The 13102-nt window shown below is 40.2% G+C and overlaps 1 protein-coding gene across 1 annotated transcript in view; it reads right to left on the reverse strand.

Moving 5' to 3' along the window:
- thrab (thyroid hormone receptor alpha b) overlaps window positions 1–13102 on the reverse strand; it is a 69260-nt gene that overhangs the window by 19579 nt on the left and 36579 nt on the right. The window contains exons 4-5 of the mRNA XM_041815122.1: window positions 11700–11847; window positions 11272–11477 (exon numbers count right to left, since the gene is read on the reverse strand). Coding sequence (XP_041671056.1) covers window positions 11272–11477; window positions 11700–11847 — 354 coding nt within the window. The remainder of the gene's footprint in view (window positions 1–11271; window positions 11478–11699; window positions 11848–13102) is intronic.

Genomic DNA, 13102 nt, shown 5'->3' on the forward strand with positions numbered 1-13102 from the left:
GGCTCTAGCGATGGTCTTCTTTGAGTCTACAACTCCTGACTTGGCTAAGTCCTTCACTAGTGTCTTGGCAGTTGTTCTGAGATCTTTAGCTTCTATCACTAGTTTTCTTCCCAGGGTCTTTGAAATCTTCTCCTCCTACCTCTGCCAGGCTTGTTCTGGACTGTGTGGTTCTCACTGAATTTCTTGATGATACTTCTCACTCCAGTTCTTGACACTTTGAAATGCTGTGATAACTTTGAATATCCTTCTCATGCTTTGTGAGCATCAACTATTATTTCCCTCAAGTCTAAACTGATTTCTTTTGGTTTTGACATGGTGCCTTCTCAAGTGGCAGCCTAAACTCTTTCTGAGGCTTTTATACTGTGTGCAAACTGGGAAATAGCCATTGGTTTTCACTTGATTTTACAAGCTTTGAGCATTGCAGAGTTAAGGCACATCATTGACCAACAGTGGTTTTTGCTATGGTCTGTCTAAAAGGTCAATTCTAAAGGGGGCTCATACTTTTGACCTTGGTACTTTTTTGTTTTAGTGAAATAATTTTGTTTCTGTGTGTAAAGTAAAATAATGCAAGCATCCGAAATAGAACTAGGATGTTTGGAGAAGCTGTGTTAAAAACTCTCCACTCTGTTTCACAGTGCTTGGGAAATACTTGAGATAAACTGAAATTTTCAGAGGGCGGCTAATAATTTTGTCTTCAACTGTATGTGACCCCCGGCTGTAGATTGCGTATCATGTAGAACCATCACAATACTGAAAATTTGATTACTTAGTCGGAAAAGGAAGAATCAAGCCAGATATCAGCCTATCTAGTGGACTGTGCCCTGCATTAATTGAGAAAATCAGTAGAATTATGCTTTTAATTCTACAGAACAAGTATGCTTGGGAGTTTTGCTAAGTGATCTCCATGCTACAGATTGAAATAACTCTATTTATGTATATGAAAAGAGAGTTTAACCATCCTTCTTCCATAGAAGCACGTTTATTTCATTACTTCAAGTGTTGTTCAGAGCTCAGAGACCTCCGACCACACAGATGAATGTTTGTGATTAAGCTGTGCACAGGTCTATATTTGACTTCTTGAATATTCTCTCTGGCGTGTTGGGGCTTGTTATGGACTAATGTAATTTCCCTGCAATTGTTAATGTTTGTTTATTAACGAGATGGCCATGAGGGTGGCGTACAGGGAAAACACTTAGCTGCAGCACACCGCTGAGCTGGAGATGAGTTATGGCTCTGCTGTATAGGCTTGCTGGTCAGGGGGGCGTAAATGTTCAGGGAAATGGCTCAATGCAGACTCTGAAAAACACTTTTCTGTCATGTATAGAAAAATAGGAACGTGATGATTTGTTCCAGAAGAAGTATCAGACGTTTGGGCTTGGATATAAAGACTTTAGGAGTTGGCAGCGGCTCGATCTGGAGGGGAGAACGTAGGAGAAACTTCGTCTTGAGCTGCAGTCCCATCAGTTATGTGGTGAGTTCAACTCTTGACCTTTTATCAGATGGATTAGAGTTGGAAAGTCTGTTCCAGTAGAGCTGCAGAAGAGAAACAAGGTCCAATATATCCTGAAGTGGCTGACCAAAATGGATGGTTTCAGTCCTGTGCTATGAACTTTAAACTCTGTCCATGCCCTATTTGATTATAATGCAGATTAATTTCATTGCATTATGTATTGTTTCTGTGCAGAGAGCATCAGTAAACTGTAAGGTGAGGTCTTGAGAGTCTTTAGATCAAAGATGTTATATTAAACAGTTTAACAGGAAATAAGAGCTACTCTATGTGCACCAAAATATCTTTTGATATTGATATGGTTTCATCTTATAACCTCAGTAAACTCCATATATTTCCCAGTCCTCTTGACTGATACTACGTAAAAACTCCAGGTACCGGAATATCTGGCTTTAAAACTTTCCTACGGTACAAAACTCCCATCATATTTTCAGGACACTTCATTACAGATGAAACTTAGAAATCTGACTCTCAGGTTGTGCTGTTTTTCAGAGTTTTCATATAACTCATCTGGTAATGATGTACTGAGATACATCTCACAGTATAGTTCATAACAAGGTGATAAGATCACCTCATGACTAAGAGTATGTAATTCAAAAATGCTGATGTTTTCAAACGTCTAACACTAAATGTCTGCACGCAACAAGAACCATATGTGCTCAACGCTCTGCATCTCTGAAGAAGATTTTGTTATCACTAAGAAATCTTTAAAAATGTAGTACTCGAACACCTGAGAGGAAAAATTCAGGCCAGCAGGCTGAGCGGTCACATTCTCCGAGTGTTTGTCTGAGACTAACAGCAAGTGACTGCAGATAAAGTTAATGAGTTCACAGCCTATTGAGAATAGAAGATCTATGTGAAGTGAAAGGCTGGCGCTCGGGTTTGTGCTCGCACTCGGCCTGGAGACGGAATAAAAGGCCCGGAGTGAACAGCGTAGACTGACCTTTTGACTGTAGGAGAGATGGATAGTGAGAACTAATGGACAGTCATATATAACCCTTATATATCTGTGAATTAACAACTTATAATTTGCAATAAAAGGTCCAACATAAATGGGATTATTGAGGCTGATACTGAGAGGTCTGTCTGAGAATATCTGACCTGACTGAGCATTAAAACTTTTAAATCTTTCCTCAAGACCCTCCTCTTTACAGAGGATTTTAATTCAAGTTGTGCCAAAAATACATCCCAACACATTGGTATTAAACTTTTATTTGATTTAATATGGGGGCTTTGGTGTTTTTTACTCCGTTCTCATGTATATATACACCAAGTTCTAAATTACGGGCCCCTTTAGGGTCCCTGAAGGTGTGACAATGACCTTGGCAAATAGAGTTTCTGACTGACTACTTTCTTCCATGGTACAAAAATAAGAGCCATGCCTTCTGTAGCAAAATTATCTTCATGCATGACAATGCACCATCTCATGCTGCAAAGAATACCTCTGTATCACTGGCTGCAATGGGCATAAAAGGAGATAAACTCATGGTGTGGCCCCCATCCTCCTCTGACCTGTTGAGAACCTTTGGAGCATCCTCAAGCTAAAGATCTATGAGGGTGGGAGGCAGTTCACATCAAAACTGCAGCTCTGGGAGGATATTCTGACATCTTGCAAAGAAATTCAAGCAGAAACTCTCCAAAAACTCACAAATTCAACTTAAAGAATTGTGAAGGTGATGTCAAAGAAGGACTCCTATGTTAACATGGAACTTGGCCTGTTAAGATGTTTTTGATTGAAATAGCTTTTGATTTCAGTAAATATGACCTCCTAATACTACACACTCAACAAATGACCATTTTCAGCTCTTTACAACCTATAAATGTTCTGAAACTCTGTTGTGCATAATAATGTGGAGCAGTGCATTTTGAGTTTTTCTATTTTTGAAAAAACAAAAAAAGTTATCATTGGGAGGTTTGTTCAATAAAATTTGAATTATGCTCAAACAGTTTATGACCTGAAAATTATAGTGTCATTTTCATCGACTATTTAGGAAAATCAAGAAAAATATCATTTGCGTAATAATTTGGAACACGGTGTATTTTAATATGTACCAACCAGTTTCCCCTTGAGGAATGAATAAAGTTGTTTGAATTGAATTGATATTGCAATTTGTTATATTTTAAGAGAATATTATATTTCCTGCATGTTTTCCACCAATTATGACTGCATATTAGTGTCAAACTCAGGGATGGATAACATAACAAGCTAGGAAATATGAAGCCAAATATATCAAGCACCCCTTGTGGTTAAAGGGAAAGATATGCGGGACTGCTTTTGCATTTACTGTATAAAAAAAAAAAAAAAAAAAAAAAAAAAAACTTTAAAAGAAAATTACAAGCATGTTAATTAGACCAAAACATTTATGTCAGTTTAGTTCATTTGAAAGTCCGACCTCAACAGCATCTCTGAAGAAAAAGTTGACCCTAGTGCAAATACAGTTGATGACCCCTGCTATTTCTATAGAGATATTCCATCAAAATAATACCCTTTATTGCCACAATTTGAATGCCCACTATTTGCATGTAAAACTGTGAATTTTGGATTTTTGTAATGTTTCGATTTCAGATATCTACTCCCTATTAGGACGTAATCCTGCTTTTATTTTAAATGAAAATGAAAATAAGTATCTTTGGGTAGACTGAAAATTATGACATGGATTTACAATGGAAAAATGAACTTATTATGGATTAAAAAGGAAATAAAGTTAAGGTTTAAAGGTGAATGTTTGATATCACAGGGTCTAGATGACTTTTGGCTTGTCCACTGAGCTGTTTGTGAGTTTTTAAAAGTGAAACGAGACATTAAGGAGCAGCGGTGAAATTTTTTACAACACTGTGGCTGCAGAGAGAAGATGCAGTGGCTTAACAAAAGTGTGCTAAAAGGGACAATAAAGCATGCAATAAGAGTGTGAACAAAGAAATCAATGAAGTAATTATGTATCTCAAGTACAGTCCAATTTATGCATTAAATCTTGACAGCCCTAATTGACATGCATGCACATTAGCTGAATATGTGTACCTCAGAGATAAAGCTTCCTGACAAAAGATAACAAAAGAGATCTGCATTTAGGCAAACAGGTCTGTAAATCTGTGTTTGGGTTAACAGTTTCAGAGACTCAGCCAAATAATAATTCAGGAAGGATGTTGTGTTGTATTTGGTTTAAGAAGCTGTGAAACTCAAAGAGGTCTTTAAGTGTACTCGGTCGAGGCCAGTAAGCTGTTTGAATGTGATACTTTCTGAATGTGCATCAAGTGATTATACCAAAATAAACATGATGAGTTTCCAGGAACATGATCCTGAAGTAATTTAATGGTCCTGCCAACATTTCACCAAGTCGACCCAGGGGGATGGAGTGGTATCAGAGTGGATATTTAGTTTAATTAGAAGCATTAAGAGCAATTAAAGATGTCAACAATTTCCTTTGCCTCGATGGGACACATAACTGGCCAATCATGTATTTTAAATCACAGCACTTCTAATCAAAGATGTAGAATAATCAGATTTGCAGGTTTTTAATAACAGGTGAACCATCTTCTGTTATGATACAATATTAATGTGATAATATTGCATTCCTATATGGTCCTATATATTAAATCACTCCGGGGGCAAAAAGAAGCTAAGATGAGTGGTACTCAGCTGCTGCCCAGCTATGATAGACAACTACAGTGTGCCATGAAGGACAAAACTGCATAATTTTAGGCAGTTTTTTTGGGGGGTATAAAGAAAAATGTGCATCCTTTTAACATTTTAATGAGGCTTGCACTTGTCCCTTGCAAATTTTCAGAGTATTCATGTGATTCTTTATCTTCTTATCACCAAATTATTCATCCATCAGTCCCCAGCCTGCTGCTGGTATTCATTTTAGGATGTTTTCAGGCCTGATACACACAGCTGCACGCTGGCTGCTCCACAGATTAAATTGAACAAATTTAGGGCGTCATCCTTTAACCCCACAAACAGCGGCGTCTTTCTTTCCTTACTTGGTGCAAAGCTTACTGTAATCAGTGCATCATTTCACCAAAGTCACCCTTGAGTGAGAAGTCATTTGTGAGCTGGAGCGGGGTGCGTGAGGACGGATGTCACTGCTGCTGGCCCCACAGGACTGAAAGGGCTCATCCTGGTCGGCTTAGCATGGAAATTTAGATATTCAGGGTTCAGCGGCTTCAGCCTCCAGAGTCCCGTTAGTGGGTGAAGCCTGTGTGAAATAGAACTGTTTATCCTTTTAGATGAACCCAGCTCAGGGCCAAGATAGACAGTTCACTGCAGCATGGGTTACTGTGCTAATAAGTCTCTGAATACTGGTTATGGCACACTCTGCTCTATTGACAGGCTGTCTGTAACTTTGAATAAAAAATATTATTCTAGAAATGCCATGACTGGTTGGAAACAAATTATATTGGCTGATTTTCATTAAAAATACATGACTGGTAGATCAGAATTAATGCCGCTGGCTACTGATCCGATCACCTGTGGTTAATACTCTGGTGTCCGTGACTAAGAGAAGCACTGTGCATGCAGTGTGGTGTAATTATACAGAAGTAAAAGGCAAAAAGCGTCAAGAAAATCAGCAATGTGGAGCAAATTAAAATAAAATGCAGCACCTTAGCCTGTATGCTTAAATCACCTCAATTCATCTACAGCTGCTGCTGATGTCGGTCAGCTATCCTCTTGAAGCAGCCAGGTTAAATTCCCCAAACTTTGTTGTGAGTCCCGTTAGTTGAAAATATCCATCCAATGTTAGTTATTTAGCTAAGTAAGCCATCTTGCCATGCTCTCATCTAAAACTTTTATTCCCAGTCAGAAAATGACCACACCAATCTGTGTTATTTAAGGAGAAAAAGGCAGTAACTACAGGTTTACTGCAAGCTTGTAAATAATGGCTGCTGGTGAAGAGGTAAGCGTGATTGCCTTATTAGAATAAAAGCAAAGAACCACACTGAAAGCTTATCTTGATGTTTTTGCTCTTCTCCTGACCAGCTTTGGCAAGAGTTTGCTTAACCAACCTGCTCCACTGACAGTGGAAAACGATAAAGGCTGCCTGTCAAGCTTGCACTAGATAGCTTACTTCCTGGTGGCACTGCTTGCACCCTATAAGGCTCAGGTCAGGTATGGGAGCATACGCCGATTTAGCACTTTGCAGTGTCAACCTTGGTCCTGAACTACTCTGGCTTCCTGATGGCCATCCTCCAGGCCTAACCCTATGTCCCCTCTTCACCAGGTTTCCTCCCAGCTACCCCCTCCCAGTGTTTGGAGTAGCCCACAGGATTCTTGGCACCCAGGACACAGTGAGCTGGATCAGGCCTGAGAAAGCACGCCAGGTGCCCATAAAATTCCCGTATCAGGCAGATCTCAGACTCCCAATCAGCCACTCACTGGATTTCTTTGCCAGGGTAGGTTCTGCCCTTCCCAGACACTACATATGGGCTGCTGCCAGAATGGATATGAAATATATTCCCATGCAATGCATATGCATTACTGTGCAGAACTTTTAGGCATGTCTGGGCCAAAAAATGAGGCTGAAGTAAGGCATTGTTGTGGCAAGTAAGCCACCTGATGGCGCCATCTGGCAAGAAGGAGGATGGACACAACCCTAGTTGTGTTCTGGATTTCCTTGCATCTGACCAGAGGCATTGGGAAATAATCCATTGAAACGAACTTTACACCTTTAGGGGAGAGTAAGGGGTGGATGTGGCAAGTCAGCACAGCCTAAGGGACCATCCGGGTGGGGTTTAGGGTTACCACGAGCCCCTGGTAGTGCTGTGGATGTCCCAAGAGCCTGAAAACAAACAGATGTCTCCAGGTGTATTATCAGGGGTGAAAAGGCCCAAACAAAGACATGCCATCGAGCTTGACCTTGGCTAATGAGCGACAGATGTCAACTCTGACTTTTTACCCTTAGGTTAGACCTTTAGCTCTGTTTTATTTATGAAATGTTGCTTAGTCATTGTTTGCTTTATGTTTTACATTACAGAACTTCTGTCCTGACAGAGATGGGGTCCCACAGTAACAGTCTGCAAGAGGGGGTGCGCTACCATCTGCAGCCAGACTGTCTTGTTGGTATCCATACTGGCCAGTCTCACTCATATATAATCAGTATCAGCAGCAAAGTCATAATCAAGGCATTCCTTATATCATTTTTCTCTTTAACTAACTGCCTAATAATCTTAGATCATGAAGAAGTATCTTAACTGCACATAAAATCTACAATTCAGGCCGTAAATGCTTCTCTTTTCACAAAGGATGTTCTTAAACTTCCTCTGCTGATTTCGAAGCTTCACACCTCTTCACCTACTTCATACTCACATGTCCCTCTTCCAATCACAACCAGCCATGTCCTTCTTGTTGCCTGGCAACTGCCACCACAATACTTGCCACTACAACACAAGTGCTTTCAAGCCCTTTCCACATGAACCCCCTATATTCCTCACATCTAATGCTCACCTAAACCTAGCAGATCCCTTGCGTTTATTCTTTATGAAACAAAACCCATTGATTTGGCTGTCAGCTCTGGTTCAGTGCTGCAGGGAAACTGTTAACGAGTGCTAAAAAACTTGGAGAGCATCCTAGATAATGTTGTGCCAGAGCATGAGGTCAGTGTGTCTGTCAGAGGGAAGAGTGATACCAGGCAGGGACACCCTGACAGGCCGGTCCAGGATAAATCTGAGAACGAGCACAGCAGGAAGACAGTTTGAGAGGGACGAACCGAGTGCCAGCATCCCTGCCAACTTTCAGATGAGCGCACATGATGGAGGATTTGCGCTGGCTGAGATAAGAGGGAGGAAAACAGACGGGGGAGAGTAGAGGGGAACGTGAGGGTAGGCACCAGGGAGGAAACAAAGAAATGAAGACGGGAGTGAGATTAAAGAGAAAATCGAGGTGTGAATGAAAACTATGAAGGGAATTAGGTCTGGTTAAGAGCCCAGAAGGATTAGGTTGAATAAACCCCCCAAATGCTAAAGAGAAGTGAGGAATAAAGACACAGGAAGAGAGAGACGTGGAAACAGAAACAGACAGCGGGGAGCGCAAAGTGATAAAGTCATAAAGAGCTTCTTTGACAGGAAAGAGCCTCAGCTCACACTGATAAAATGAAACCCTATCATTTATGGCATTTCAGCGTGAATATTTGTGTGAGAATATAATCCAGGATGTCCCGTTGTGAGGTTGTGATGGGGTTAAAAGCAGAGAAAAAAGCACAAACACTAAAGTGGCAGTAATTTTACCCCTATGGCTTTTGTTTGTGAGTGTCTTTATACTTAAAAGGGTTCAAGTTACTCTGATGTTCTCAAAGTCCAATCATTCTCGAGTGCTTAAAAATATAAATTCAAACTGTATACATGTTTTACCTCCTCCAATCTCTCTTTGGTGTTTACAGCTTCTCTACTATAAGTCTAGAAAGTGATGGATCATCCTGTTTTGTTCAACTTGGATCTGGTTTTCATGTTGTCCGCCAATGTTCCTATCAGACATGATAACTTTGTTCTCACCACATAATAAGTGAGATCTGTGTGTGCTGACATCTATGAAAGCATATCAGAAGGAGGAAGAAACTCGCTGAACTTATCAGGAAGAGAAAAGACGGCACATGGGCCTCGTTCACCGGCTGTTCTTAGGAGCTCTTAAAATCCGCTACGCAGTTTTTAAATTCTGACTTTCACTGAATTTTCCTCCTTATCTGTGATTTGTTCTTAGAAAAGAAGTACATCTAAGAACACTTCAGAGCACTCTTACCCATACGAGTGCTGATATGATGGGTTAGATTTATTAATTTTGCACTTCAGCACTTAAATATGCCAGAGGAGAGGAGTAAAGTACAGAAGCTTTCATACCAATTCATGATTCTTCACTATTAGTAGAGCCAGTTGGTGAAACTCTTATCAAGGCTAGTCTGGAGAAGAGTAAGAACATATTTTCCTTTAAAGAAAAGCTCTCAGTGTGGATCTTTGCTTTTCTTTTAATAAAGAAATGTCGTCCAGTTCTGATAAAAGTGCCACTATAGCTACATCCACGCTAATCTCTTCACTGGCTTACAGCCACTTCAGCTAAACCATACCTATAGCTACTGCCAGTTTCTCCTGAAAAGGCCACTGATCCGTGCAGTCATTCCCTGTCACAGAGTAGGCGTATGAGCTTGAAGTTTTGCAAGACAGACCCACCTGATGACAAACACAAAATCTGGCCCATCCATTGACTTTGTGTGAGAATTTCGGTCAGGCAACTCACATTTGTAACTGTTCGTAAAACATTAGTTTGGCATCAAGGCTCCCACCTCATCTCTCCTAAATGATCTATGTGGCATGTACAGTTTAAGGAGTGATGACATCATATATTAACCCCCCTTGGAGCCTACAGGTGGGTGCTTGGGATATATTTCAAATCTGTCTTGTAAGCACCCCACAGATGGTGTTTAAAAAGGGCAATACCTGTCAAAAATTCTCAAAGGGTAATCGGGTGAATTTTATGTCTGTTTAAGTCACTATAGGCCAATTGATAAGAGTAGCGCAACGTCACTTCCTGCTTTCCAATGTGACTGCGCCCCCATTTGGATGAAAGCAAGCCCTTAGATTGAATGGGGGTAGATCAGAAAACAGTGGTAACAATGCAATTCAAAGCTATTTCCTTTTGTTTAAGTTCACTTCAGTTCAATTAAAACTGCCACTATCACTATATCCGAATAACTTCACTGGTGGCAGCCATTGTTCACCAGCTTGTAACACAACTACAGTTGCCTTATTCTTTTCGGATGACACTGAATTGTGGGGTTATCTTTAGACTGGGAAAAAAAAAGGCTATGCTTCAAGCTTTGCAAGATGGATCTGCCTGAGACTAGAACAACTTTAGTAGACTTCCATATTAGGAGGATGGTTGTCAGGTGTGATGCATGTCAGGTGTGAAATCAGTGATGGTCAAACTCTATGCCTAATCTAGCTCATAGGTGTCACTCCATTTGTGCACACGTGATAAAAAGGGGGCACATTTATTTATCAAAGAAAGAAAAATAAATGTGCCCCCTTTTTATCACGTGGGCACAAATGGAGTGATGCATGCATTCATCTACATTCATTTATTTATCAAAGAAAGATAAAATACTTAACCTCTGGACCAGAGGGGGGTTCTTTGAGCTCTCTAAACACCCCTGGCTACAGGCTTGGAGAATGACTATTGCAGCTGCAGATGAAGGGACAGTTACTTTTCTGTTATTCCATCAGCTCATCACCACATTTTACACTAAGTGCTTCGCTCAGCTGCAGACACCAGAGTATTAACCACATGTGAACGGTTTTGGAGACTACATAGTGATCTTAAATTATCACTACCTGATCATTTTGAAAATCTCACATAAATCAGCACCGAGGAGCAGTTGTGTGATTAAAAAGACTCCACAATGAATAAAAATTCACCAGCAGGTCTGTACTTTACCAAGTTAAAAAACAGACGTAGAATTGTAAGCCAAGGGCTTAACTGCAGCACCGTTTGCTAGCAGGATTTCAAACTCCACATGGTGAAAACAGATGGTACTAAAGAGCTATGCAGTGGTAGAAAAACTGCACGTTGTGGACTTTGATAAATGCAATGGAAATCCTCATGTATGAAGAGAGTTTTAACCTTGTTTACCTCTGGGGGACACCCAAAACAGACTGAGTCTTATATGGTGCAACTTCCTGTAAATTCCAGATTTTACATTAGGTTTATATTAGTCAGGTTTTCTGGTGTTGAGTCATTCTACTGTATATGTTCATGAGTCGGCCCTTTGGTGCTGTCTTACCAGGAATTTGCGTTTCTGTTTCCACTGGGAGCCCTGAGCGTTGGTGTGTCGGTGGGCCTCGGTCACCAGGCGGATCAGCTCCCACTCGGATGTGGTGGGCTCTGGACGGTTCTGGAGAGTTTTCACAATCTCCTCCTTCCTGCGTCGCTCCCTGTTTTCCTCAATCAGCCGCCGTTTGGCCACCCGCTTTGAGTCGTCCAGCACCACTGAAAGGAGATGGAAGATGAAGATGAAGATGTTGATGATGCAATATATTTCTACAATATTTATTACCCCTACATATCTGCAGCATCACTACATCTTTTTAGGCTGACAGTATTAAAATACAAGAGTCTACTTTTCTGCATCAAAAGCAAAACTAAAGCTATTTTTCATATTGTGTGAGCTCAGTTTTCCCGTGTGTATAAATGCGGCAGTGCAGCACTCACAGTCCATGGCCATGCCCACTGCAATGCACTTCTTGAAGCGGCAGAGCTGACACTGGTTGCGGGTAATCTTGTCGATGATGCAGCAGCCATCGTACTTACAGGAGTAGGACGGGTGGAGGTTCTTTTGAATGGTCCTACGAAAGAAACCCTGCAAACAGACAATACAGGAGAGACAGATTAAAGGCAGATGAAGGACATATGTCGATAAAAGACAGGAAAATATACAGAGAGACAAATACAGTACAAAGAGTAAAAGGGCAAGGTGAATGAGCAGGGGAAGAATGACAGTACCAATGAAAGCTGAAACATTCTTTCACTATTTGTTTCTCTGCTGCATCTCCAGAGAGAAAATAACTCAGAAATAAAATCTCTGATCTTAAATTTGTTCAAATTTTCTCTGTACCTGACTTTCCACCGAGTCTGGAGCAGTCTGTGTAAATATTAACACCCAGGAATTAGTAATAAGTAATTGCTGGAAGGCAGTTGCGTAGGAGTTTAACAAATCCCAGAGATGAATTTATATGCATACATGAATCCTCAATTTTAAGGCTGTATTATAAATGAGTCTGGAAATTTGGCTTGAAATTGTAAAATGTGCATATGTGGTTTAAAAACAGGGCTTCTAATAAAACAGATGAGAGAAAATAAACAACAAACGTCTCATTCTGCTGCTTAGATCATTCATAAGCACTGCGTAGGCACTGCAGATCACATTTTGACAGACGCCTTGTCTTCTATGATTGACATCCTCCTTATTTGATTGATATTTCTATACAGCAACAGCAGGCAAGCACAGAGGAAACCTACCCAGCATGCTTGAGTTGTATAAATGAAGATGGAGGAAGCAGGAGCAAAGCTACCCGTATGGCCATATGATGGTATACAAAGTTGTTTATTTTTTCTCTTTCAGCTTTTACATATTAAAACCATTCAGATTAAGACTAAAAAATAAAGCATTAAATTTTGTATTTTATTTTTCAAAGATTTATTTTTGGGCATTTCGTGCCTTTATTTGATAGAGGAGGACAGTGGATAGATTTGGAAACAGGGACTAGAGTGGGTAGAGACATGTGGCAAAGGCCACCTGCATACATGGGGCGGGCATTAAACCACTTGACCATGTGCACACACCTAATTTCTTAAATTTAATCAATTCTATGCTGTTTTGTACTGTTGTTGAGATAACAGAGTAAGAGTTGCTGGATACCACCAACTGTAGCCTTTTCCTAACATTTTAAATTTTCATCATTCTTTTCTGATATATTTGTTTACTTTAACTTTCCTAACGTGATCTGTTTCCATTGTTTAAGCAGTTTGATTAACAAAAAGTCCCTTATTTTACTTCAAAATAAAAGCAGGTTTGGAGTCTGAAAAAAAAAAACACGTTTAAGTATTTTTTGTAA

The sequence above is a fragment of the Cheilinus undulatus genome, linkage group 20 (assembly GCF_018320785.1).
Source record: "Cheilinus undulatus linkage group 20, ASM1832078v1, whole genome shotgun sequence".
Classification (NCBI taxonomy): Eukaryota; Metazoa; Chordata; class Actinopteri; order Labriformes; family Labridae; genus Cheilinus; species Cheilinus undulatus.